The sequence below is a fragment of the Vicugna pacos genome, chromosome 2 (genome assembly GCF_048564905.1).
Source record: "Vicugna pacos chromosome 2, VicPac4, whole genome shotgun sequence".
Taxonomy (NCBI): Eukaryota; Metazoa; Chordata; class Mammalia; order Artiodactyla; family Camelidae; genus Vicugna; species Vicugna pacos.
The window spans coordinates 70,311,872-70,338,080 of record NC_132988.1 but is presented as its reverse complement, the minus strand read 5'-3'; the positions used below and the strand labels follow the sequence as shown (position 1 = coordinate 70,338,080).

The 26,209-nt window shown below is 32.6% G+C and overlaps 1 protein-coding gene and 1 long non-coding RNA gene across 10 annotated transcripts in view; one reads left to right on the top strand and one right to left on the bottom strand.

Annotated features, from left to right (window-relative positions):
- LOC140686758 (uncharacterized) overlaps nt 1-17,337 on the bottom strand; it is a 28,859-nt gene extending 11,522 nt beyond the window's left edge. The window contains exons 1-3 of one of the 3 annotated variants that reach the window (XR_012060647.1): nt 17,158-17,337; nt 10,235-10,285; nt 9,899-10,150 (exon numbers count right to left, since the gene is read on the bottom strand). This is a non-coding gene — a long non-coding RNA (uncharacterized lncRNA). The remainder of the gene's footprint in view (nt 1-9,898; nt 10,151-10,234; nt 10,286-17,157) is intronic. The other 2 variants (XR_012060648.1, XR_012060649.1) reach the window with 2 other exon arrangements.
- ANKRD17 (ankyrin repeat domain 17) overlaps nt 1-26,209 on the top strand; it is a 154,560-nt gene that overhangs the window by 89,801 nt on the left and 38,550 nt on the right. Inside the window, exons 10-23 of one of the 7 annotated variants that reach the window (XM_015246339.3) lie at nt 416-607; nt 957-1,066; nt 2,929-3,016; nt 4,539-4,666; nt 4,920-5,063; nt 5,630-5,732; nt 7,197-7,949; nt 12,129-12,274; nt 19,942-20,053; nt 20,195-20,340; nt 22,997-23,139; nt 23,681-23,894; nt 24,390-24,565; nt 25,636-25,798. In XM_015246339.3, the coding sequence (XP_015101825.2) occupies nt 416-607; nt 957-1,066; nt 2,929-3,016; nt 4,539-4,666; nt 4,920-5,063; nt 5,630-5,732; nt 7,197-7,949; nt 12,129-12,274; nt 19,942-20,053; nt 20,195-20,340; nt 22,997-23,139; nt 23,681-23,894; nt 24,390-24,565; nt 25,636-25,798 (2,618 nt within the window). Of the gene's footprint in view, nt 1-415; nt 608-932; nt 1,067-2,928; nt 3,017-4,538; nt 4,667-4,919; nt 5,064-5,629; nt 5,733-7,196; nt 7,950-12,125; nt 12,275-19,941; nt 20,054-20,194; nt 20,341-22,996; nt 23,140-23,680; nt 23,895-24,389; nt 24,566-25,635; nt 25,799-26,209 lie in introns of all 7 variants that reach the window. The other 6 variants (XM_015246338.3, XM_015246337.3, XM_015246336.3 and 3 more) reach the window with 6 other exon arrangements.

The following is a 26,209-nucleotide window of genomic DNA, read 5'->3' as shown; positions in this document are numbered from 1 at the left end:
CCTTAGCTATAAAATAGAGCTAATAATAATATGTAAAAGTGCTTTCAATATTACCTGAGAAATAATAGCATAGTCAATATTATTTATTATTATTGTCATCAACATCTTTATCTTCATTATGTTGAATCTTTATAATGAAGGAATGTGGTTTATTTTCTAAGTTCTTGTATCACCCAGCTTTTATCTTCTGGCTGAATAAATCCTATTCCAGCAGTGTACATCAAACAGGGGTATGGTTTTGATAGTTTTTTTTTTTTTTAACTGTCTCCTGGAGTAGGGGAGAGGCACTTTATCATTTAGTAAAGTAATATATATGTTCACTTTTGAAGTATAGTTTACTAGGAAATAATCATGTTTTATTTATCTCTGGAATAAGTTAATGACTTTCTTTAAGTAATTAGAATCTTTATTTTAGGAGCAAATATCAATGCACAGACAGAAGAAACTCAAGAAACTGCCTTGACTCTGGCTTGCTGTGGAGGCTTTCTGGAAGTGGCTGACTTTCTCATTAAGGCAGGAGCTGATATAGAACTAGGGTGTTCTACCCCTTTAATGGAAGCTGCGCAAGAGGGCCATTTGGAGTTAGTTAAATACTTGTTAGCTGCAGGTAGGCATTTTTGCATTTGGGAGAAGTTTTTTTATATGATTTATTTAAGTACAAATATTATAATGCAATGTGTACAGAAAAATAATGTGATAAATTTTTGTGTGTATTCTGAATAAATAATTTACCTATTGCTGTTTGAATTATCTGCAGCTTTAATTTTAAGCAGTAATCTATTTCTATTTTTTTTCTTTTTTGCTTTTAAAGATGCTGACAATATTTTCTATTTGTAGAAATGGATAAGGCTATTTTGTCTAATTTGAGAAGATATGGCTTATCTAGATAAATTTCAGTATCCACTTTTGTGTCTTGTGATTCTTTTATTAAGGCTGTGTATCTAACACTACTGCAGGAGCTAATGTTCATGCAACAACAGCAACAGGGGACACAGCACTAACATATGCCTGTGAAAATGGTCATACTGATGTAGCAGATGTCTTACTTCAGGCAGGAGCAGATCTGGTAAGCCATGTCACTTTCTAAACCTTAATATTTAAAACTAAGACAAGAAATTAATTTAAAATTCTATGGAGATTATAGACAAAAGGTTTTTCTTTACTTCTAATTTTATGTTGGCCTTTTTGCCATTCTTTATCTAAATTTAGTCACATTTTTTTCCCTACACTATTTGGTGTCCATTCTTATTTTCTTTAGTAGCAGTACTATCCAATTTACTACACTTTCCCTCTAAAAAAAAGAGGAAATTTTGAGTTCAGTATGTTAATAATTAATACAGATTTTCACTTAAATACTTAGCTATTTTTAGAAGCTTTTCTGATTTGATATAAAAAGGCAAACATAGCTTAGAGGCATTTCACTGTAGCTTAGGAAATCAATTGTTCCTGTATCAGAGCATTATTAAATAATAAAGGAGTTAAAAAGATAAGTATTTAATAAATAACATTTTCCCTCAGGTAACTAAATTGAGTAAGAAGTTTGAAAAACGGGGGTCATTATAAGATATATTATTAAAGGATGTCATAGGGAAAGTACAGAGAGTAAAGAAGCTCAGAGGAGGTGAAGACATCATCTGAGATGTTTTTGGGCTAGGTAAGGGTTGGAAAGGTAGGTGTTGCGATGTTGTGACAAAAGAGATTCTCCAGTTGGAAGAAATAGTATGAGTACAGCCTGAGAGGTAGGGAAGAATAAAGCAGATGTGTGTGAGGAAAATAGTCTTCCAGTTTAGCCTGTGAGGGAGTAAGAAAGGTAGACTTTAGTTAAGACATAAGCATCCATGTGTTCAGTGGGGCTGAGATTAACAAGCCAATGTGTTTTCCTCTGGAAGTTCATAGTTTATAGCAGAAATTCACATGCAGGTGAAAACAGGCTCCTCCATTAACTGGCTTCTTAAACTTAAATTTTATTTAACTTTTTTTTTCTCATTTATGAGAGGAGAGGGTTAAATTAGATTACTATTGTGGCCTCTTTCTGCTCTGTGTTGGTGCAACTCTTAGAGAACTTATGACACACATTATATTATTCTAACTAATTACATGCATATTTCTCCTTATTAGGTTTTAAGCTTCCTCAGCCTAGGAACTTTATTTCCAGTATTTACCACAGTGGCTGTGGAACATATAGCAATATAATCTTACTTGGTTAACTGCAATTAAAACAACTTAGTGTATGACTTAAGAGAAAAATTATCATATGTAAAAAATATTTATATATAAAATGCTTTATAAAAGGTATTTTTTCTCAAACCTTTATACTGTAAGATTGGAACATTTTTCCTATGCTAATAATATCAATTGTAATAATGCAATTGGTTCTCCATTCTCTTGAGACCCATAAATCTCTAGTCATATCTTATAATTGATGGTATTAGAGATATTTAAATTATCACTAGCCTTGTTATTTTTATGAAAGCTAAAATAGAGTTAATGGGAAGTCTGTAAAGAGAGGGAGTGATGTACTTAGAGAAATTCACACAGATAGAATACACATTTACAAGAAGAAAATCAATTGTAGTAGATGAGGATAATGCCAATAATGTTGATTTTTGGAGAGGGCTGTGCTAGAGTGCCATTCACTGTTGAAGTTCCACAATCCTTTTTGTAGAGAGAGGAAAAATTACCTGGATAGATTTAGATGAGAGCATAACAATCATGTGAATATAACTGTAGTTCCTAAATTATTTCCATAGAATGTTTCTAATTTGAGATTGTTTAAATTAAAAAATGTATTCCTTAATTTGCTTCAAAGCATGTTACTTAATATATTTAGATTCAAAAATTAGTCCAATTCTTTTCCTTGTGATTTTCTTGAAAAAGAACAATCGTTCTCTAGAAAATAACTATCAAGTAAATGTGTTTTTTAAACAGGAACATGAGTCTGAAGGTGGAAGAACTCCTTTAATGAAAGCTGCAAGAGCTGGTCATGTTTGTACCGTTCAGTTCTTAATTAGTAAAGGTAGGTTTGTGTAAAGCAGTAATTTTTCCTAGAAGTGTCTATCCCCTGCCCTTGGGTATTGAGAGATTTAGAGGTAAAGGACATTTTGAGGTATCACATGGTAAAGGGATGCTGTTGAGATTTTGTGATTGCGTAGTTGATAAACATCCTACAACACATAGAACCATTCCAAAATATGAAGAGTTGACATATCAAGTACCATCCTTATTGAAAAACATTTCAATAAAGACAAATTTCTTCTGTAAAACTTTGAGGGTTTGGATAGCTTAAAGTCTGTTCTGTTCATGTAATAATATATCTTGAAACCTGGATTTTTATATTTCTGCCACTGATTAACTTGATGGCAAATCACTTTTCTAATTTATATTTCCTTGGGCCTAAGTCTCCTTCTTTGTAAAATACATGGAAGTGGTCATAAATATAGCACCAAAAACAAAAGTTCAAAGTTGAAATGGAACAAATATGCCAAAATGCATGGAAGATTTTCATTCATGGTCATTAATTCTACTTTGAATACCAAAATCTTTAATAACAAAAGTAGCATATTATTACTTCCTTTAAATTGTTTCTTAGATGTTTACTATATAAGTTCAAGTTAAAATTTTTTCATAAACTTAAATATAAGAGATTAAAGTTTCATCATACTCTAAGTGTAGGAGACTAAAGATTTTACCTTTAATTCAACATTGTAATCAGAGAGACTGTGTAGGTCATATAAAATTAAAAAGGCAATAAGTGCTGTTTTCTTTTTACCAAAAATACTAAAGAAATCTCAAGTTTTAATTGTTTATAGATAACTAAAATAAGTCAGAAGTAACTTGCTGGTCAAACTGCTTTAGGCAATTCGAACACTTACTTGTGGTATGTGTTTATAAATAACACATTGTATTCTCAAGAATGGAATTATTTTCAGTCATTATTGCCTCTCTTTTTTGGTTAATTTTAATAACTCTGATTTCAGTTTCTTCCTGTTATTTGATTTCTATTTCCCACACTCATAGCACAGTGCTTCAAATCAGGGATGAATTCATATTTAGGGGGAAATAGGCTTGTTTTTATTCTGATATTTCACAATAAAAATGGATTATACTACTGTTACTTTCTATTTTTTGTTAATTCTCTCCATATATTGCCCATAGAGGGCAGTGTGGTTTATTTTGACTGGTTTTTAGTCATCTTTCCCACAGAAGATATTAAAATGTTATATTTTACTTTTTTAAAACAATGATTATATTAGGAGTAATATATACTTTTATCATCATCTTTTAATGGTACGTACGGAAATATTTATGCATGAAATTATATCATGTTTGAGATTTGCTTTAGAAATAATTCAAGGTGGGGAGGAGAATTGATGTGGCTATATGTAAAATGAGATTAGCCTTGTTTATCATCATTGAAGCTGGGTAATGGGTATGTGGGACTTCATTATACTGTTTTCTCTACTCTTTGATTTTGAAATTTACCATAATTTAAGAAACCACATTCTATTAAACAATATTCCATGCCTTGTCTGTTTTAGGAGCAAATGTGAATAGAACCACAGCTAATAATGACCATACTGTACTATCCCTGGCTTGTGCAGGGGGTCACCTGGCAGTGGTGGAACTACTTTTGGCTCATGGGGCAGATCCTACTCACCGTTTAAAAGTATGTAACTCCAGTGTTTTAAGTAGCATTGTGAATTAATCTTTACTCTTGAGCTTAACAAAATATTATCAAAAGTTCCACTTACATTAACATCATCATTGTTTTCATTGTCTTCTGTTTTTAGAGGAAAGTGTTCTTTACCAAACCTTAAATTTTAATGTGTCTGGGGCCTGTTGGCTTTATCTTCCTTACTGGTTCTGTAAATTAACTTTAAAAAAATTTTTTTTTTCCTCTCCCATATCCACTCTTTTAGGATGGCTCGACTATGTTGATAGAAGCAGCAAAAGGTGGCCATACAAGCGTTGTTTGCTATCTTTTGGACTACCCTAATAACTTGCTTTCAGCCCCTCCACCAGATGTCACTCAGTTAACCCCCCCATCCCACGATTTAAATAGGGTAAGATTCTAAACTAAAACATTTTATATCATCTTTATCCCCGCCTTTGCTCATAGTTCCAGATTAAACTAGATTGATTGTTTTTTGTAATTAATATGTGGTTCTCTTTAGAGATACGTACTTGATATGGTTAATGAACATCGGGTGTAATAGTTAAATTCTAGATTGATATGATTTTGCATTGCTTTCTTTTTTTTTAATATAAAAGGCATTGTTTTATTTTTTTGTGGTGGGAGGTAACTGGTTTATTTACTTAATGGAAGTACTAGGGATTGAACCCAGGACCTCAGTCATGCTAGGCAGGTACTCTACCACTGAGCTATACCCTTCCCCCTGTTTTGCTTTCTTACTTTGGCCATAATAACCTTTTGAATTCAAAGTCCATTAAAAAAAAATCACAGAAAATAATTTGGTACCAGCATATTTTAAGGAAATAAGTTACTGTCTGATATTGTCATAGCAAAATTGTTTGGAATAGATCTCTGTAACTTATTCTTTATTTAAAGCATCTTATATAATGGAAGTTGTAGGAAAAGCAGAAATATAATCAGTTTTATTTGTGTTAGGCTCCTCGTGTACCAGTTCAAGCACTGCCCATGGTTGTCCCACCTCAGGAGCCTGACAAACCACCTGCCAATGTTGCCACTACTCTTCCCATCAGGAATAAAGGTCAGTTATACTTCTAAAAACTGTTTCTTACATGTTGTCCAAGTAAAAATGATAAGATTACCAAATTATTTTTCCACAAAAAATGAATTTTACTAGGTTGGCATAATTAAGGAATTTTTTTACCAATGAAGAAAGGATGTTATTGGGAGAGAAGATAGTTAATAGTACTAGTTTGTGCTGGAATCAGAAGTATTAGCAGTAGAAATTCAGATGCTCATCTTTGGTGCAATTCTGATTATCCATAATTTTCTCTAATAACTAGTGATTTCTACTCATGTTAAAATGTTAGGCTGGTATAATGGGTGACATTTTTGTAAATTACTAAAATTTCTGAGTGATATAAGGCATAAGATTAACAAGCTAGATCAAAATTAAATTTTACTTTAGAATAACTGGTTTAATGTAGATTTTATATCTGGAATACCTTTTCTCAACCAACAATTGAAATTTACTTCAGATATGCTTGTTTGTTTCTCTAGAACTCTGAGGTCCATATTTGACTTGTGGATGTTATACCATGCATGTTTATAAGTTATATCCCAGAAGATTACAGCTACCAGTTTGAATCAGTTTTTCTTTTTAAAAGTTTTACTTGAGGAACCAGTGTGGTTTTAATTTTTTGGTTTCTGGCTACCTATATTATTTTACCAACGAGAACCCTAAGTATTTCCACCAATTCTTTTCAATCACCACTACCAATCTAGAGCCTTGTACCTTTTTGACTTGGTATAGCAAACAAATGATTGCTATACCCATAGCCAGATATGTTTATTCACCTGGCTGTCAGGAGATAACAGTGGATGTCATAGTTCAGCAACTTTTCTTCCAGGGAAATTGAGTCCCAGTTCTCTACTGGCCAGGTAGCTTTGTGAATATGTGAATTTATATCTTACCTTTATCAGTCTTGAAGATGGTAGGCCCCAGCAAAGACATATATTTTAGTTGGAGTTTAATTTCCTGGTACTTCTCAATGCTTTTGGGTACTCTTTGTGTGTATGTGTGTGTGTTTAAAAGGCACAGACTATTAAATGTAGAAAAACTTTGACTTAGAGGTTTAAGTTTTCCCTACATCTTAATAATTTAGCATAATTTTTTTGTTCTTATGATAAGTTTTTACATCTTTATGGTCAGATGAGGTATCTGTCTACACAGCCTTAGATTTTACTTTTATTGCACCACTTAGATATCACAAACCTGCATCCCTCTATTGTCTAATTTTAGCCATGTAATATTTTTAAAATTCTGAAATTAATTTCCCAAAGATTCCTCTATGCACATAAAATACATACATTTTATATTTATGATAAAGAAGGTGGATTTGTTTTTAATTCCTTAACAGTGCATTTCACCTTCTATGGATATAATGACTTGGTGCATAACTGTTGGCACTAAACCTCCCAACAGTAACTCTGTAATGAGGATGCCATTCATGTGCACTTCTGAGGGGGTTTCTTTTTCACACAGCTGCTTCTAAACAAAAGTCCAGCAGCCATTTGCCAGCAAACAGCCAGGATGTACAGGGTTACATCACCAATCAGTCTCCAGAGAGCATTGTAGAAGAGGCTCAGGGAAAGTTAACAGAACTGGAACAGAGGATAAAAGAAGCCATAGAAAAGAATGCACAGCTGCAGTCCTTGGAACTGGCTCATGCTGACCAACTTACCAAGGAGAAGATCGAGGAGCTGAACAAAACAAGGGAGGAACAAATTCAGAAGAAGCAAAAGATTTTGGAGGAACTCCAGAAAGTAGAACGAGAGTTACAACTGAAAACTCAGCAGCAGCTAAAAAAGCAGTATCTAGAGGTTAAAGCTCAAAGAATTCAACTTCAGCAGCAGCAGCAACAGTCTTGCCAACATCTGGGACTACTAACTCCTGTTGGGGTTGGAGAACAGCTTTCAGAGGGAGACTATGCACGGTTGCAGCAAGTGGATCCTGTTTTGCTTAAAGATGAACCCCAGCAGACTGCTGCTCAGATGGGTTTTGCACCAATCCAGCCTCTGGCCATGCCTCAAGCTTTGCCTCTGGCGGCAGGTCCCTTGCCTCCAGGGTCCATCGCAAATCTTACAGAACTGCAAGGAGTGATAGTTGGACAGCCAGTACTGGGCCAAGCACAGTTGGCAGGGCTGGGGCAAGGAATTCTGACAGAAACACAACAAGGGTTAATGGTAGCCAGCCCTGCTCAGACCCTCAATGACACGCTGGATGACATCATGGCAGGTGGGTTTATATTGTTATGAGCAGGTATCAAATATGATTTGCTTAAGGCGAGTAAGAATGTGCCAGAATTTTTTGACGTTACCCAGCTTGAGAACTATTTCTGGACTCTTGACCCATGTATATTTTTAGAAATATTAGTTCAATCTCAGAAGTTCTCAGACGGATACAGGTCAAATTAAAGATTAGCTCATTCAATACAAGTGACCGAAATTTTCTGGCTTAGGTGGGTAGGCTGGGAATCTAGGTTTCTCAGTAGTTGGGTGGATGTTTGATTTTTTTGTTTTTGTTTCTGTTTTTTCTCTTTAAGTTCAGAATACTGATAGAATTTTTGCTTCTGTATTTACACCAGTAAACCAGGAAATTGATAGAAGTTGAAGTGCAAAAACTAGTAGAATACATCAGAAAGCTTATTTGTGAACAGCAATATTTTATATCCTAATGGATCAGACTTCACACCTGATGGATATTTTAATAAAACAAGACACGTAAACACTTTTACAACAATAATAAAGTGCCAAACCAAATACAGTTTGTTTATACTGTATGTCAGTGATTTTATCCCCTATGAATGTTAATGCGTAGTTTCTTTCTAATTGTATTGTGGAAAGGTATGGTCCCCTGACAGTATCATAAATGATATATCTTTAAATGGGTAGCCAGAGAAATTTATTCCATTATAATTAGTTTCAATGGCAAAGAGAAATATTTTAGAAGGTTGTTTTAGTAGTACTAGTTTGGGGTACTTATTTTTCAAGCTCTGTAACAAAGTAGTAGAATGAGATTTTACAGGATTATAAATCATAAGAATACTATACTGAAAAGGATGATTTTATTCATTAAAAAAAAGTAAAGAAAAGAACTTGAAAAGAAAGAAAAAGGAAAAAACAAAGGGAGTAATAGGTGAATTTTGATAATTTTCATTTGTTCTCTTCCCTCTTTTAATTCTTTGATCTGTACCTAAAAGATGATTGAATTTTTCTAATTTTGAAACTGTTTTAATAGTATGACATAGTATGATGAGATTATACATAATTTAGCTTTTATTTTTAAAAAGAATGAAAGAAAACTAAATTGTATAGTATTGAGATATTTAGCTAACATTCAGAAACTAAAAAACCAGCTAATGAGATAGGTTTCCAGTCCTCTTTTAGTATCACCTCAACAGTAATATGTGAAATTTTAAGCCTCTGCTAATCTTGGAGGGTCAATAATTACATTGAAAAAAAAGTTATTAATTACTAGTGAGAACTGTAAGATTCTTATATTAAGAAGTATACATCTTTTCTATGGACTTGAAAATTACTACTAATCACCACCAGCTGGTTATAATAATTGGGAATATAATTTTAAAAACATTAGATGTCTTATGAAGATTGAAGTACAATAGCTCCAAATCCCAAATTTGATATTACTTCTGTGACCATTAATCTAGATCATAATGGTGTTCTTTCTATTATGTCAGTTGAACTACCAAAGAATGTATAGAATTAAGCATTATTTATCCAGTTAAATGAAGAATAGACATTCCATACCAGTGAATATTTTTAAAATTTTGATATGTTATCAGAATTTACCTGATGTTTTGAGCATAGTTATCAACAGTGATTTACCAGTTGTATAATTTTTATGCTGATCAGAATTATCAGAAATTTGTAAAGTAGTTTTTCTGTTGATTTGTTTACCAAACAAAAAATAATTAAATTTTGCCTATGTGTTCCAGGTGTTTTCATGTAAAATTTTTTTTTTAGCACACATAACTTTTCAGGAAATATGACAGATACTTGTCATATTGTAAAAATACTTTACCCGTTTGTTCTCATTTACATGGGGAGAGGAGAGATGACCCAAAGAAAGAACAGGATTAAAAACATCCAATTACCTCCCTGCAACCCATTCCTGCATCATGCATATGCACGTGCACAAACATACACATATACTCATATACTCACCTCCACAGCCTTTCTTTAAAGTTCTTCTATGGTAGTACTTGTTCTTTCAGTTGACTAATGACCATTTCCATTTCTTTCTTTGGGTTTTTAATATCTTACAGCTTCATTAGGTTCAGTCTTCCTTCCCTCCTTCAGCATAAGCTCTGTTCTTTATTCCTTAGTGTCTATTTATTAGGCTGCTCTTACAGGGTCAAATCTCTTTTTCTCTAGTGCTTGGCTGGCCAAAATCTTCCATCTTCCCTGGTTTCTGTACTAGTCAAATACAAAATTGGTTCCGTGCTTAAGCAGTCTTAACACCTTGCCTTTGCTGTGCTCCCAAGTTCCCTCTTTCCTTACCTGATGTTAAAACTCCTCTGAGTATCTGGTTTTTCCCTCTGAAATCCAACCCTAAAATGAAGTTCCACATGTAAAGACCTGTACCAGAGTTCCTTCAGGTACCTTCATATTTACAGTTGTTACTTTTAACTGTAGAGAATGGATGAGTGACAAGCAGTAAAGGAAATGAAATGAGGAAATTGATTTTTCCTGTCTTCTTTTAGATGAGGTGGTGAGAACAACCGATTTGACCAAAAATAAGAAAACTAATTTTAGTATGTTCTTTAAAAGAACTTATTCCAATTGAAATGTAAATTATCATTTAGTCATTTAACAATAAAACTTAGTATTTTTGTTTAGTATCATGAAATAAAAATCAGTTCTTTGGACAGATTGGTGTTCATTCTAAGCTGATTTTTGTATTTAGCATTTTCATTTGTAAAAATCAATCTAATAAAAGGAGAATATGGAATCTATTTTAAGAGCCATAGATTTTATATGGTTTTGAAATTTATATCTAGAATGTGTACATTTGAATTATCTTGATCTTAATATACAAAACTACCAATATTGAGTACCAATATCGAGGTCAATTGATGATTAATTTAACATATTAGTACACGCCCTTTTCTATTGGATCCTTAAGGATTCAAACAGTGTTTTGTTTTGTTTTGTTTCATTTTGTTTCCTCCTTTGCTTTTCCTTTGGCTTTTAAGTGGCTTAAAAATGTATAATTACAGAATGTGTGTTGCTATAATGTATAGTGTATGTTTGTGCCTGAACTAAGGATTTCATGTAAAATAGATTTCTTAACTGACAGTCATGTTTATAATTGTGTTATAATAAGGTCAATATCAGTTTTGTTCTTGGCAGGAACATAACCTCTTTTACCTGGTTTCAGATCTAGTTGTGACTCATGATTGTTTTCTGTCTGATGTAGTTGATAACTACGTTGATAATACACATCCACACTACTGCTGCTCATTCAAAGATTAATGCCCAGACTTTAGTGCTATATCATTTTTAATAAGAGGGAAAAAGGATTGATGTTCACATATCAACTCCAGAAGTGAGTCGATGAGGGAATAAAGTACCCTCAACTGCTACCACCTTCAGAATTTTCCCATCTCAAGTACTGATCTAATTAGCCCCTTCTTAATTTGCTTATTTTGGTAAAAATAATGTCATGGCAAAATTATACTTACAAGAACTAACAATAATTTATATTTGAAAGATGATTGTATGCATAAGTTTATTTCTACCCTAATCTATAAATTTTGTCCTCATGCATCAGTGTGATTGCTGGATTGATGGTGGGCATTTTATGCCCGTCAGAATAATTCTATATGTGAGAAACTATTTCTGTGTGAGGATCAAATTTTCATATATATGCTGTCATACTGAGGGCTACCCGCTGTCTGCAGTTAATGAAACAGTAGGAAGTATTTTAAATATTGAATAGCAAAGTTCTCCCCAGTGATACCACTTTTATTAGTTCTAGAATAAAAAGTGTGAAATTGGCAAGTAAAAGTCACATTTTCTTCCTTCTGAACTTGACTATTTTATATTTTATTCCTTTTCTGATTACGAAGATATAATGGACAACCATTTGCATCTATATTTAATTCATAAAAATACTTTTGTTTTCAGGGTTATTTTGAATTAAGGTTTTATGATTACATACTGTAAGAGGGAAATCTGTCTTTTGTAAATAAGTTACTCTCAATATACATTTTCATTTTGGACTGTTGTCCAGTGTCAGAAATAACCGAGAAAATGAGTTCTTAGTGCTATGGCAGTCTACCTGTAGACATTTTGTTTTTAAAGTTCTTTAAATATTTTCTAATAATTATTTCTTACTGTTACCTAACAATGTTTCGTCCTTATTAAGTGCAGTTATTTTGTTCAACAGCAGTCAGTGGAAGAGCATCTGCAATGTCAAACACTCCTACCCACAGTATTGCTGCTTCCATTTCCCAACCTCAGACTCCAACTCCAAGTCCTATCATCTCTCCTTCAGCCATGCTTCCTATCTACCCTGCCATTGATATTGATGCACAGGTAAGCTCCAGACTCAGGAGTGATGGTTTTTAACTGGAATTATATCATCATTACATTACAAGCATTAATCATTGATTTAAAATCTTAGACTGTTTATCTCTGAGCAAAGACCTGAGCCACAGTTACAGAATGATTAGAATCCACATTTAAAGACAAAATATCAAATATAGATTGTTACTGATAATTATCATGAAGATATATTTTCCGAGATCAAGTAATCTATTTTTCTTTAAACTTTAGAACAAGATGTAAAAAGAAAGAACTTACTTAATTAAGATTAGTGTGTATTTTCTTCTAAACTTAAATTAGAATATGAGTTTTAGAAGATGTTTTGAAATTCATAACAGATTACATATAAAAGAAGAGGTTCTTTCATTTATATATCATATACACTCACTTGCATTTATATTCTTTGAAAATTCTGAATTTGCTGGCTGTAATATGTAGTGAGTCTATGTGTCTGTTCTTGCTGGCTGTAATATGTAGTGAGTCTATGTGTCTGTCTATAACACTGTCAAGTTTTTTTAAAAAAAAAGTTTTTTAAAGAAATTAGTTTACTATGAAATCTTAGAACAAAGTGAGGTTGGAGAAGAGAGGATAGCTTGTGTTTTGTCCTGAAGAAATGCTGAGAGGCCTAGCTTAGAAGACTGCTGAATGAGGTAAGGGTGTATATGACCTTCTTCAGGGCTGAGAAATGTTTGTAGTTTATTTAGTTTTAATTAATACCTAGTTGGGGGACTAGTGTGAGGGTGGTGGTGTACATTATAAAACTTACGGTCTTATAAGTGATCAGTTCTTTATAAACGTGAATTTTAGGGGAAAGAGAGTGTGTTTATTATTGGACTATTAAAGGCCTATACTCTTAAACTATTGAAAATAAAGCTTCCTTTTCATTAAAATGTGACATCAGTCAATCAATCAATCAATCAATACTGTGAAAAGGAAATTGTATTTCTGTTCTTACTTGCTTGTCAAATATTTATTGTTTTATATGAGCTAACTTTTTTGGAGCTCCTAAAAGCGTCAGGGGCTATTTTTAAGGAATAACCTCATTCATTCTGCAGACTACACCTATCAGTAGCTACTCTTGAACATCCATTTTTCTGATAAAGAAACTGAGGCTAAGAGAGGAAAAAGCATTTTGCTTACAATCACTTTTTTTAACCAAGAAGTGGTGGGGCTGGGTATCAAATTTAGGTTGATTTGATTTCAAAAACGCCCTTACAAATATCATACTATACAGAACAACTATACAAATAAATATGAGACATTAATTTGATAAACCACAGTGGTTTACATTTCATATTGACAGCATTGTAAAATTGAATGGAACTTTTTATTGAATTTGCATTATTTTCCTCTAATCTTTTTTGCTGAGTTTGTAACTGTTTTAACCAGAAGTATATTTTCTAATTTTTGTGGGATCAAAAATTGATCCATAAGGAAAAGTAAAAACTTCACCAAAATATAAATGGATTTCTTTTTTTTAAAAGGCCTTTAAATGAAACAGCTGCAGAGAAGTTTCCACCAAGTATGTTCATGATTTTATTGAATTTGAAATTGTTATAGTGATGGTGAAATTTTATCTGACTATACCACTAAACCAACCATAAATTAATTTCTGTGAAGTTACATTTAAATATTTTTAAAATGTTAATTTAAAAAAAACATGTTTTAAATGCAGTAGACATATTTAATGTAAAAAGATTTGTGTTTGGCTCCATAAAAATCTGCTTCTTTTTTATCTGGTCTTTACATCGAGGTTTTTCAGTTGGGTTAGCCTAATATGAGTTACAGTACTTTTCTTGGAGTTTACCGTAATTGCATAATTAGACATTAGAAATTTCCTGTTTGAGAAAGCATAATATAAAATAAATATTCAGAAATAGTTGTTCACTATTTTTTTTTAATTTTCAGTGTAGTGTGTTTGTTTGTTTGTTTTGTATTTTTTGTTTTTTATTTTTAGTTTACTAGTTTTTATGATACCATGCAGGTACTTTAAGTGTTAAATATAAAGATTCTTTTGTGCTAAATCCATCTGAAGTTTTTTCTAGATTCTCAAATAAAAATCCCATGAAATTTTATGTAATGGTTATTTTGATTTATGTGTGACAATACTGTGCCATTACAGATAGGTGATGTAATGAAAAAATTAATACCAAGATTTTTCCTCTATCTTGAAAGATTAAACATTCTTTAATTAATTGGATCTTTCGTTTATTTAACAAAACTTAACATGTACATTCTTAACACTTTACAGACACTAACTTCTTTAACTTTATCTCTATAACAATCTCATGAAGTAGGTAGGTACTGTTACTATTCCCATTTTACAGGTGAGGAAAGAGACCTTGCCTAACAGATAATTTTTGGTGAAGCCAGCTTTCAAACAAAACAAAACAAAACAAAACAAAACACCCTCTGAGTCTAGAATCTAGAAAATGGGTCTGTCTAGGTAGCAAAGGATCATGGGTTTAAAGATTAAAGAATCTTTGCATCTTTTTGGCATATTTCCTTGGCCATACTGCATATTTACCATAAATCTTAATTTAAGGAAGAACAAAATAAATTAATTTTTTAAAGCTTTAGTGTATAAATCTTTTTTCAAATGCTAATGATTTATGAAAAATGATCTTTTGAGCATATTAGGGAACTCATATTTCACATAAGAATTAGCTGGACTCAAATGTATAATTTCTGAACCTCAAAGAATGCTGAAGATAAGAGTTTGCATTCTTTATAAGGTTCATTGAACCTTACGTTTTATAATTAGAAATCACCCTTGGTGTGTGTGCCACAGGCTCCCCAACTCTCTTGTAGTGGTCTTACTGAATCAAGTTTGTCTGGGTATTTTCAAAACTTTTAAGACTGATACCATACATTGCTGTTTCCAAAATTTAGGAAACATCAATAAATGATAGTTTGAAGGAATTATTTGGGACTGTTTTACTATCCATTTTGTTAACATAGGTATAATCTGTTTTTATTTTGCTTGAGTGGTATAATGACACTATACATGGGTACTCTAGATACAGAAATTAGGAATCATGTAGAGATTTTTTAAGAACCACTGGTTTTATGAGACAGTAAATCTGGTTGAAGTTCAGAGTTGAATACCACTGAATTAATTAAATATTTTCTGTATTTCACTGTGTGAAATTTTTACTAGCTCTACTAGTTACTAGAAGTGAGAATCAGTTGTTCTGTTCATGGGTTCTAAAACCTTGTGTTTCTGGCATGAACTGAACTTGTGTTCCAGTTCTGAACTGCTTGTCATTTTATTCTCAAACTTATTATAAAGGCTTTCCTTGAACTTGGAGTAACTTCTTCTTGTACATCTCAAAAATGAAAAGAATAACCTATGTAATTTTTCCTTTTTTCCTGTTTTTAATAAATAACATACATCCATTATCTTTTAAAAATAGATAGATATTAAATTTAACTTACTTACCAAGACTGACATTGTAAAGTATGTAAAATTATGTTTTACCTTTAATGGTATAAATATTATTTGGATATTACTCTCTTTTCCTGCTTTTGCAACACAGAGAACACTTTCATCACCATGATTTAACAAGAGAAATTAAAGAGACCAGGAAGAATGAATTAATAGTGATATATAATACACTGCCATTGAAGTATTCTCCTTTAAAATACTTGCAGAAATTCTGCTTGTTTATATGAAGTGTTTTAGAGATTTTATTTACTGTTTTACTGATTATTCTCATTTGTTGAATGCCCTAAAGTACTATCCTTTTTAATCTTATATATGACCCCTGACATGGTTAGAGAAAGAGATGTTTGAGAATATAGAGGTCTAAAAAAGGGTCTTCAGCCCTTTAAGTCCTAATAGTTTTCTAAGTAATTTAATTACTTTAAATGTGATTAATGGATATATTTCCTTTTTATAGACAGTTCAGGTATGTTTTTTTCACTTACATTCCAGTTCATTTAAAGTTGCCTTTTTCTTTAATATTTCATCTGTCTTATAATACTTTCTTGGTTTGATACTCTCGTAAAATTGAATAGTCATGCTAATAACCTATAGAATATTTTTGCATTGAATATAATTTTATCATTTTTCATGAGCCTGAATCATTGTAACAACATGTTATGATATAGAATGGTATGTTTTGTGATATTGTGAGCTAAATGGAAATTTTCTTTTTACTGTACGCCTGGAAAGCTCTGGGCATCTTTCTCCTTTCCAGGTTCCTCATAGATATATGACCAAGAATGAGACTTGGTAACCAGTATAATATAACTTGACTTCAGTGTTATTTTGCCTTCTAGGAAGTCATCGCCTACATTGTTATCATTATTTCCTTGATTAGAAATTTTTTTCTGTACCCTGTTGGTCATTGTTAATTTTAACCCAGACTTCTACTTCAGTTCATTTGTTTCGTGATGTATTACAAATTAGGATAATATTTCTTACCATTTTGGGAATGTGTAGGTGTGTATTTGGGTAGGGGTAGAAGCCTCACTTTAGAATCTTTAAATTCTTTCATTACTGTCTTAAAAAGATTGTCATAAAATTAGTTGCTCAAATTTCTCCTTAATGCAGAAATATAGTGGCTATCTATTCTTAAGTCCCCCAAGGAATTTGATTAATGCCCCCCCTTCTCAGCTTTAAATATTTTTTTCCTTGAACTCTCATACTACAGTGTTTACATTTCTCTCAAAGTCTAAACCTAAATTTGCCCTGTACAGTAACCAGTAAACTCCTAGTGAGCAGGAACTGTATTTACTTTGTCAACCCTGGAGTACCTAGCAGAGTACTTTGAATATAAAAGGTGTTTAATAAATGTCAATTAAATTGATGTTTTATAATGTGGAAAAAACCCAAATTATACTGATCCACTAAAATTTTCCATGCTTACCTTTTTACCTGTCTATTCATTCTCTGTTAAGATTGGCACTGGTTTCCTAAAGTGCTCTTTAACCCCCAGAAAATTTTTAGAAATCTCACAAACTTCATCATAAAGTTTATACTGTTCTATTGATTGTCTGTACACTAACATAGAGAGCACATAATATAGATATACTTAACATTATATTCCTCTCAGTCAGCTGTGCCTTAGGGCTGCTCTGTGATGTAATAGAGAAAGCAGCATTCTGTTATCCAAGATCCTCTTTTTTTTTTTTTTACACCAGTCTTTACCAGTTACTAGTGTGTATGACCGTTGGAAGATTATTTCTCTGACCTTTGTTTCCTTTTCTCTGAAATCAGATATAGTAATTCCTTCCTTATAAACCTGAAATAAAGATCAGATACTATAAAACAATCAGAGCTGTCACTCATTTAAGTATTCATGTCCTTCTCCATTGTTGTAGTTGGTGCATCTCTCCCTTGTGGCCATTCCTGATCTCTGCAGTCAGTGGCTCAGCTCTCTGCCAGCCTCTTCTGCAGAGCAGCTTTTGCGGTCTCCCTCTTCATCACTGACTAGTAGGCTTTTTCTTATTTCTTGACTCTATTGATTTTTGCCTTTTGTCTCATTATTTGGGTTTTCATAATGGAGCTTAGTTTTTACAGTTATTGAACTTCTGGAAGAATATGCTTTTCTTTTTATATTATATAAACATAATAAATAAATATTTCATATATATAGTCCTTTGCTTTATTAGTGATAGTCTTTGAATCTGTGACCCTTACAGCTAATTGTCATTCATTCAACTTAACTATTATTTATTGTTTCCTAGGCAAAACATTACTAATAGGTAGAGAATGCAAACATAAATAAGACATGTTCATTACCTTCCAGGAATTTATATTCCTTTGAGGATGATAGACACATAAGTAATAATAGCATAATGAAGATTGGTGATAAATGCTGTAATAGAGGTGCATATGTAAAAGCGGGAAGATGGTTTAGAACAGGATTGTGCAATAGAAAAATAATGCAGGGCTTGTAATTTTACATTTTCTGGTAGCCACATTTAAAAAAGCAAAAAGAAATAGGAGGAATTAATTTTAAGAATATATTTTATTTAACCTAATATATCCATAACATTGTTTAAACATATAGTCAATACCAAAAAGTTACTGAGGTATTTTACATTTTTATTTTACACTAAACGTCTTCAAAATTTGGTGTATATGTTAACACTAAGCCTAAAATGGTCCAATCATCCTGGTTTTCCTGGGACTTTCCTGACTTTAGCACCAAAAGTCCCTCATCCCAGAAACTCCCTCCATCCTGTGCAAATCCAGATGGTTTGCTACCCTATTTAAAATGCATCTCAACTTGGACTTCATTGGAAATACTTGATTTGTGTTTAGATTTGATTAAATACGGCTGGAAAAGTAGATTCATTACTCAAGTTGCTCCAAACATACAAAAAACGGTTTTTAATAATCAAATTGAATTAACAGTTTTTAAATTTAAATTAATTAAAATTAAATAAAATATTGAAATTTAGTTCTTCAGTCACACTAGCAATATCTTAAGTACTAATAGCCACATTTTGCTAGTAGTTTTTTTTTTTTTTGAACAATATAAGCTTAGAGTACTAAAAGTGTAAGAAATTAGTTCACTAAATAAGTGTTTAAACTATGATAGAGTTTAACCACTAGTAAATCCAGTATTGGTCACTATCATTGGCAGAAGTCACAATTGTATATGAACAGTCTCATGTCTCAATTATAAGTCTTTGTCTTTCAAAATACTCTGTATATTATGTTTTTTTGTTGTTGTTGTTGCTGTTCCTTTAAATTTTTAGTAGCTTTGTTCCTCAAATACAGTTAAGTTACTTGGAAACAATTTTTTCATTTTAACACTTGCTTTTCAGCTTTGTTGGATGGGTCCAGAATAGCAAATTTGGCCCCACTGCTGAGGATTTTACTTGATATTCTGTGTGTTTTAAGGGTCTTTCAACTCTGGCTCTGGGAACCAAACTATTCCCAGCCCTGTATAAGCTCTAGGTGTTGTTCAGCCTGATTCCTTCTGGTGGTCTTTCCTTGGCCTCCAGTAATTTTTCTCATGCATGTATGCTGATCAGCGCTCAGCTGAAGCTTCCAGGGGAACCCTCTGCAGATCCCTGGAGTACTCTTTGTGTATAGCACCTTCCTCTCCAGTAGTTTGCCCAGTAAATGCTAGCCATCTTCACCTCTCCAAATTCCAGTCTTTTCAACTCAGGGAGACTGCTAGACTCTGTTTGGGTACACTTGCCCTGCACTTTAGCCTGGAAACTCTCTAGGCAATCGAATGAGTTAATCATTTCTCTCCTCCAAGATCGTTGTCGTGTACTGCGTAACCACCATCATTTCAAATAGTTTGTCTTTTTTTTGTCATTTGGGTTAGGAAAATAAATCTTGTCTATGCTACTCCATTTGCAGGTGGAAGGAAAAGTGAGTCCACAGTAGTATTTCTTAAACATGTAGTTGAAAACAGCATATGGTTGAAAATCACACTTTTTCTTCCTGCATGCTTTAAGAATCACCATAAAGTTCAAATATTATTTGTAGTCTTTAAAAAATCATAAGTTGACCACTAATGAGAAAAAATGACTCACTACCCAAATGTTTGATATAGTAGTGATAGATATATATATCTCTGTGTATATTTGGTATATGTACATGTTATGTAATTGGTGTTAACATTCTAAAATTATCTAATAAGTTAATCAACAGGTTTTGTTTGTTTGTTTGCTTGTTTTTTAAACAGACTGAGAGTAATCATGACACAGCACTAACACTTGCCTGTGCTGGTGGTCATGAGGAACTGGTACAAACACTGCTAGAGAGAGGAGCTAGTATTGAGCACCGAGACAAGAAAGGTAGAGCCTACTTTTGTTAATTATTTTTTTCTGGATTATTTGTGTTCTGTGAATTCTGCTTGAGCTCTATTTGGATGATTAGATACAGTGGAAAACAGTGTTGTTTCCTTGCTTAGCTAAGAAGATATTATTTTACTTCAGGTTTTACTCCACTCATCTTGGCTGCTACAGCTGGTCATGTTGGTGTTGTGGAAATACTGCTGGACAATGGTGCAGACATTGAAGCCCAGTCAGAAAGAACCAAGGACACACCGCTATCTTTGGCTTGTTCTGGGGGAAGGCAGGAGGTATTGCTGTCCCAAGTGTATTTTTTTTCCTCCATCTATTTAACAGATGTATGCTTTAATTTATATGATTTTGTGGAAACAGTGAACAGACATTAAGATTTATCACAGTAACTTAGATTGTTATCTTTTAGCAAAAGGACAAGAATTAGTGTTAGCATAAGCTATCTTGCCAGAAAGATCATATGTTGTTCATTATCCTGCTCATCTAAAAGTACTAACCGCCATAGGAATCTCTCGGTATTGCATTCAGGCTAAAAGAATAATTAAGATGTTCCAAATCAAATCAGTAAGCTCCTGATAAGCAGGGCCTATATTCACTCACCATTTCCTGTTCCAGCGTACCTATCATGAAAGGTACTTAAGCTCGGCCTCTATTGCTCTGTATGTATAAGACTTAGGAAGTTAAGACTAATCCAGTTTTAGTTGTTCTAAGGACTCGTTTTTTACTTTTTCCTCACCCCTTCTCAACTCTGGAGGAAAGGTTCTCAGGTAGTATTATGTGACCTTTTAGTTTTTTAAGATAGCTGGTGTGCTTAGTCGTAGGCTCAAGAAGTCATAGCTTTACTCCCTTGTGTGTCGTCTTCTGACATTTAATAGTCAGTTGGATAACCTCATTTTTTAGCCTGTTTTTTAAATCCAGTCCTCTTCACCAGTTGTACTGTCTCTATGGATGACAGCATCTTAATTAGGGAATTAGTGAATCTTATGTTTAGGAAGCACTGTGGGTCATCCAGGTCAGTTTCCTACTTGGCTTCAAAATCTTTTTCTTTTTTATTTCACCATTCTAAATATTTTTTCCTGTATTCCATAGTGTAAGTGATTCTATCAGTCAGAAATATAAATGTTTTGTTTTTGAAATATAATGAAAATAAAGTTTTGACTTAACTGAAATTTTCAATCATTATGTGGTTTGAAATAATACTTGTCTCATATCATAACAAATTTTTCAGTGTTGTTAAAAAGTTGATTTCCTTTTGAAGCAATGTTAAAGCCTGTAGTTTAATCTTTATGTATTTTTATTAAAATGTAACAGATGAGGTTATAATAATTAGAGAAGTCTTTTAGGGTAATAATTTTGCTGATAACACTCTTACTTTGAATCAGTGTCATTCGAACAGTTAAGTATTTTGAAGTAATTAATAAAACATTTGAAAGTCATTTTACTATAAAAATCACAAACTAATTTCTTTCATGTTGAATGTGTATTACTTTTGAGGAATAGACCATTCCCTCTGAGAGATAACTGAAGTCAGTTATCTTTGCATAATGGAATTAAGAAAACTTTAGAAATTTGATTGGGGTTTTCTACTTTATTGCTTAAGGGACTCTGTAAAATAAAACAGTCTAATGCCAATTTGGGGGCTTATTTTTATAATCTTAAAAGCCACATAAGCCATCTAGTCTTACAGGCTCTATAAGCAAAAGAGTGATAGATATCATATAAAATTGGTCAAAGCTTTATTCAGACGAGTAAAGTTTTAGTTGGTACATAAGACACAGCACTGTTCATTAAAATTTGTTATTTCCCAGTTAGTATTTGGGGGGAGATATATATATAGAGAGAGAGAGAGAGAGAGAACAAGGATAAGTGCTGTGATCTTGAGCAGTCCTTAATTTCCTCATGCCTCATAAGAAATTCTACTAGGTGGAACCCATGAACAGTGGAAGTATATTTCCACAAGAAATGTTGATAACAATTTTATCCAAAATTACCCAAAACTAGAAACAGCAGAAGTGTTCATCAGTAGATGAACTAGCATGTTGATATAATGGAATGCTACACAATACACACAAGTGACTCTCAAAAGCTACGTGATTCATTTATACGAAGATTTAACGTAAATGAAACTACTAATCTGTGGGTAGGATTGACTAGGAAGGAACATGAGTAACATTTAAATTACATTAGGTTTATACATTTGTTAGTACTCAGTGAATATACAGTAAACTTTTGAGCATTTATTGAAAGTTACAAATGTCACCTAAAAAAACCTGTAAACAAGTAGTGTAGTTAATGGTACACATGCTGATGTATTTAAAGGAAATTGCAGGTGTCTACGGTTTACTTAGAAATGAAATGCATCAAAAAATGATGGACAGATGAATAAATGTGGTTAAGTAATTAAATACAGTAGACTATTAATGGTGGAATCTAGGTAATGAGTATATGTAAATGTTTTCAGCTTTTCTATACGCTTGAAAATTTTCATAGTAAAATGTTAGAGAAAAAAGTGTTAGCTTTATTCCAAAAATTTTTTTTCTAACGTTCAGTTATTGATTTTAAGTTAAAAAACATTTTATGGGCATTTACATATATAAATGAAAGTCTTATTCTACTTTACCATTATGTGGTGGAGTAATACAGAAATACTAATTTCCAAAATAGCATTGCATAGGGTCACATGAGGTCCATATCTTTCACTGAACAGACTGTGCCATTTCAACAGATTTCAAAATGGATTTTATTTAAGAAGCTATCCCTTTGTTGGCTTCTAAGACCTTTTGCTTTCATTTGAGACTGATTTTGTACACAGGATGAAAGGACCTTCCCCTCTATATATAATATACCAGAAAAAAAAAAAGAAATCAGAAATATACACCTTGCAGATTATCTCGCTGTAAGAAGAAAACATATTTTTTCCTTTTTTCTTTCCAGGTGGTGGAGCTGTTATTAGCTCGAGGGGCAAATAAAGAGCACAGGAATGTTTCTGATTACACACCTCTAAGCCTGGCTGCTTCTGGTGGCTATGTGAACATTATCAAAATATTACTAAATGCAGGAGCTGAGATTAATTCTAGGCAAGTTTTATTATCTCTTTCCAAGTCCCTTAAGAGTGTTGTGTTAAAATATCTGTAGAACACTTATTTTTTTTTAATGCCATATTTAGGAAATGCCTGTGTTACAAATTTAGAATTCAAATTTAAGTATTTAAAACTGTTGAAATAGAACTTGAAAAAATTACCAATTACTCTATTTCTTAAGGTACTAAAAGTAAACACATCTGACTTACTAGTTTTTATTAAGCAAGGAGGTATGTACTTTGGGACTTTAGGATAGATAGTCCATCTTAATAATACCTTAATAATTTATCACTTTTCAGCCCAAGTCATTATGTTGAATGAGATACAGGAAGTATTTTAGTTCTGAGTGGTAAAAGATTTCTAATGGAGTCTTGATAGTATCTCAAAGACTTAGTAGGGCTGAGAAAAATGATTATTTTAAATAATTCTGCAAAATAACCTTAAATCCTGAAATAAAATTCCACGTTATCATCCAATTTTTCTGGGACATTTGAAAATGTGTATTTTCCTTTTGTTCTCCCCATACTTCCACCCCCAGAACTGGTAGCAAATTGGGCATTTCTCCTCTGATGTTAGCAGCTATGAATGGGCACACAGCTGCTGTTAAGCTCCTGTTAGACATGGGCTCTGACATAAATGCTCAAATAGAAACCAATCGGAACACTGCCCTTACCTTAGCCTGCTTCCAAGGAAGAACTGAAGTGGTTAGTCTTCTGCTTGATAGAAAAGCAAATGTGGAGCACAGAGCTAAGGTAAGAAAAAGTCTTGAGATTTACACATGGATTTATTGCTTTGATATTTAAGGTGTAGCAGTATGCTAATTATAATTCTGATACTTTGTAGTAACACGTACCTCTTACATAAGGCATTTTATCAGAAGTCATTCTTTATAACTTAGCTAAGCATCCATTCTTGAAAATACCTCAGCAAAAAATTTTTATAGGTAATAATGACATTAGAGTTACCAGCTGAAAACTGCTGTTATGAAAGAGAAGACAGGAAGCATTTATGAAGTGCCAGTTATATGCCAAGTACTTGCATGCCAAATTTTTTTCCCAACAAATTGACATTAAGTAGAATCATCTGCTTTCAATAGATCTCATTGTGGCTGAGAGAGGCTAGTAGTGTCAGTGCTGAAATTTAGTTGTGAATTTTTCTAATAGCTATACCATATTGCTCCCCCAGATTATTGTTAATATTTTAGTGCTTTACATCTCTTACATGTTTTTATTTTTCACTAAACCTAGACTGGCCTCACACCACTAATGGAAGCTGCCTCTGGTGGGTATGCAGAGGTGGGCCGAGTTCTTTTGGATAAAGGTGCTGATGTTAATGCCCCTCCAGTGCCCTCCTCGAGAGATACAGCTTTAACCATAGCAGCAGATAAAGGGCATTATAAATTCTGTGAGCTTCTCATTGGCAGGTATGTCACCATACTCTTCATATATAAACATGGTGTTTACTAGTGATTACTATTCTCTGTGTAAATTGTAGTATTAACAAATCAAATGTGATTGCTTCTTTTATAAACTACAGTGTATTTTAATGTTTTAAACTTACCTCTTATTTTCTACCTGTCCAGAGCTTTGCTGCATTGTTTATTTCAGTGCAGCCTAGAAATATCCTTTCTTCCTTTTTTGTGTGTGTATACCACTTTTAAAGTACTGTAAAGCTATTTGAACATCCAGCTATTGTCATCCACACATCTCCCATACAGTTTGAGTTTTGCAAAGATGCCACTCTAAGTCTTGAAATTCTGGCCACAGTCTAAGGCTTCATTGTTGATTTTCTTGTTCTTTATAGTAAATTTTATAGTAATTAGGGATTTTAAGTGATAGCTGTGGAACTGTTCAAGGTACAAAATAGGGCCCAGTATAGTTTTGTTTCAGTCACTTCGAAGTTGCTTGTTAGTCTTTGATAATTTCTTGTCTGCTGAATTGGATTTCCTATTTTAACAGTCTTAAAGACCTTTAAGTATCCTAAGCAATAGTATTTAGTTGTAAACTACCATTGTTCACCATGAGTCTTAACCCACTGAGTGCTAAACTTTCATGTTATTTGAAGATTCATTCTTTTCTGAAGCCACATGATATAAATACATGAATACAAATAATCTGAAAGATTATTGCCTTGTAGGATACTGTTTGTGCTGTAGGATACTGTTTAATGTATTGATTGTGATAGCAACAGAATGTACCTTTATTTTTCACCAAATATAATTTGATGCCAGGATGTGAAATTCAAAATTAGGCACAAAGAGTCATTTTTAAAATAAAAGAAAAAAACAATTATTGGTATATGGTTAGTTTCAAGTCAGTGACTTAATTTGATGACTAAAAATTCTTTGTCATGTAATTTTGAGAAATACATCTTAGTCCTGTATATTTTAAACAGTGTTCACCTTTATAGAATATTTTCACAAGTTAATAGTTGATTTTTATTATTATCTGTGTTATTTCATTTTAAACAGCAATGTTTGTGTCATTCATTTAGGGGAGCTCACATTGATGTACGTAATAAAAAGGGGAACACTCCATTATGGCTGGCAGCAAATGGTGGACACCTTGATGTGGTTCAGTTACTGGTGCAAGCAGGTGCAGATGTGGATGCAGCAGACAACCGCAAGATAACTCCTCTTATGGCAGCATTTAGAAAGGTAGAAGTCTTTTATCCTCATTCACTTGGATGGTTTTCACTTAGACTAGAAAGTATGATTTAATTATCACTAAAGACTATTATTTTAGAATCTAAAAGCAGTGATGAAAGAGTAAAAAGCAAATAATCACTCAGATGGCAAGGGTGAAAGGTAGATAGAGGTATCCCAGAAAAGCCATTAGTATCCATATTAGACATCAAAGCTAAATAAACTTTTAAAAAGTTGTTCTAAGTAGTATTTTCAAAATCTAGTTACAATCTTAGTATTTTGCAAAATATAAACCCAGCTAAAAGTAATGCTTATGAATGTTTCTTTCTTGTATTAGCATAGCTGAGAAAAATTTAACTTAAATTGATTTTATTTTTAATTATTGACTTTAATTTCCAGGAAAAAAGGAATTAAATAATGAAA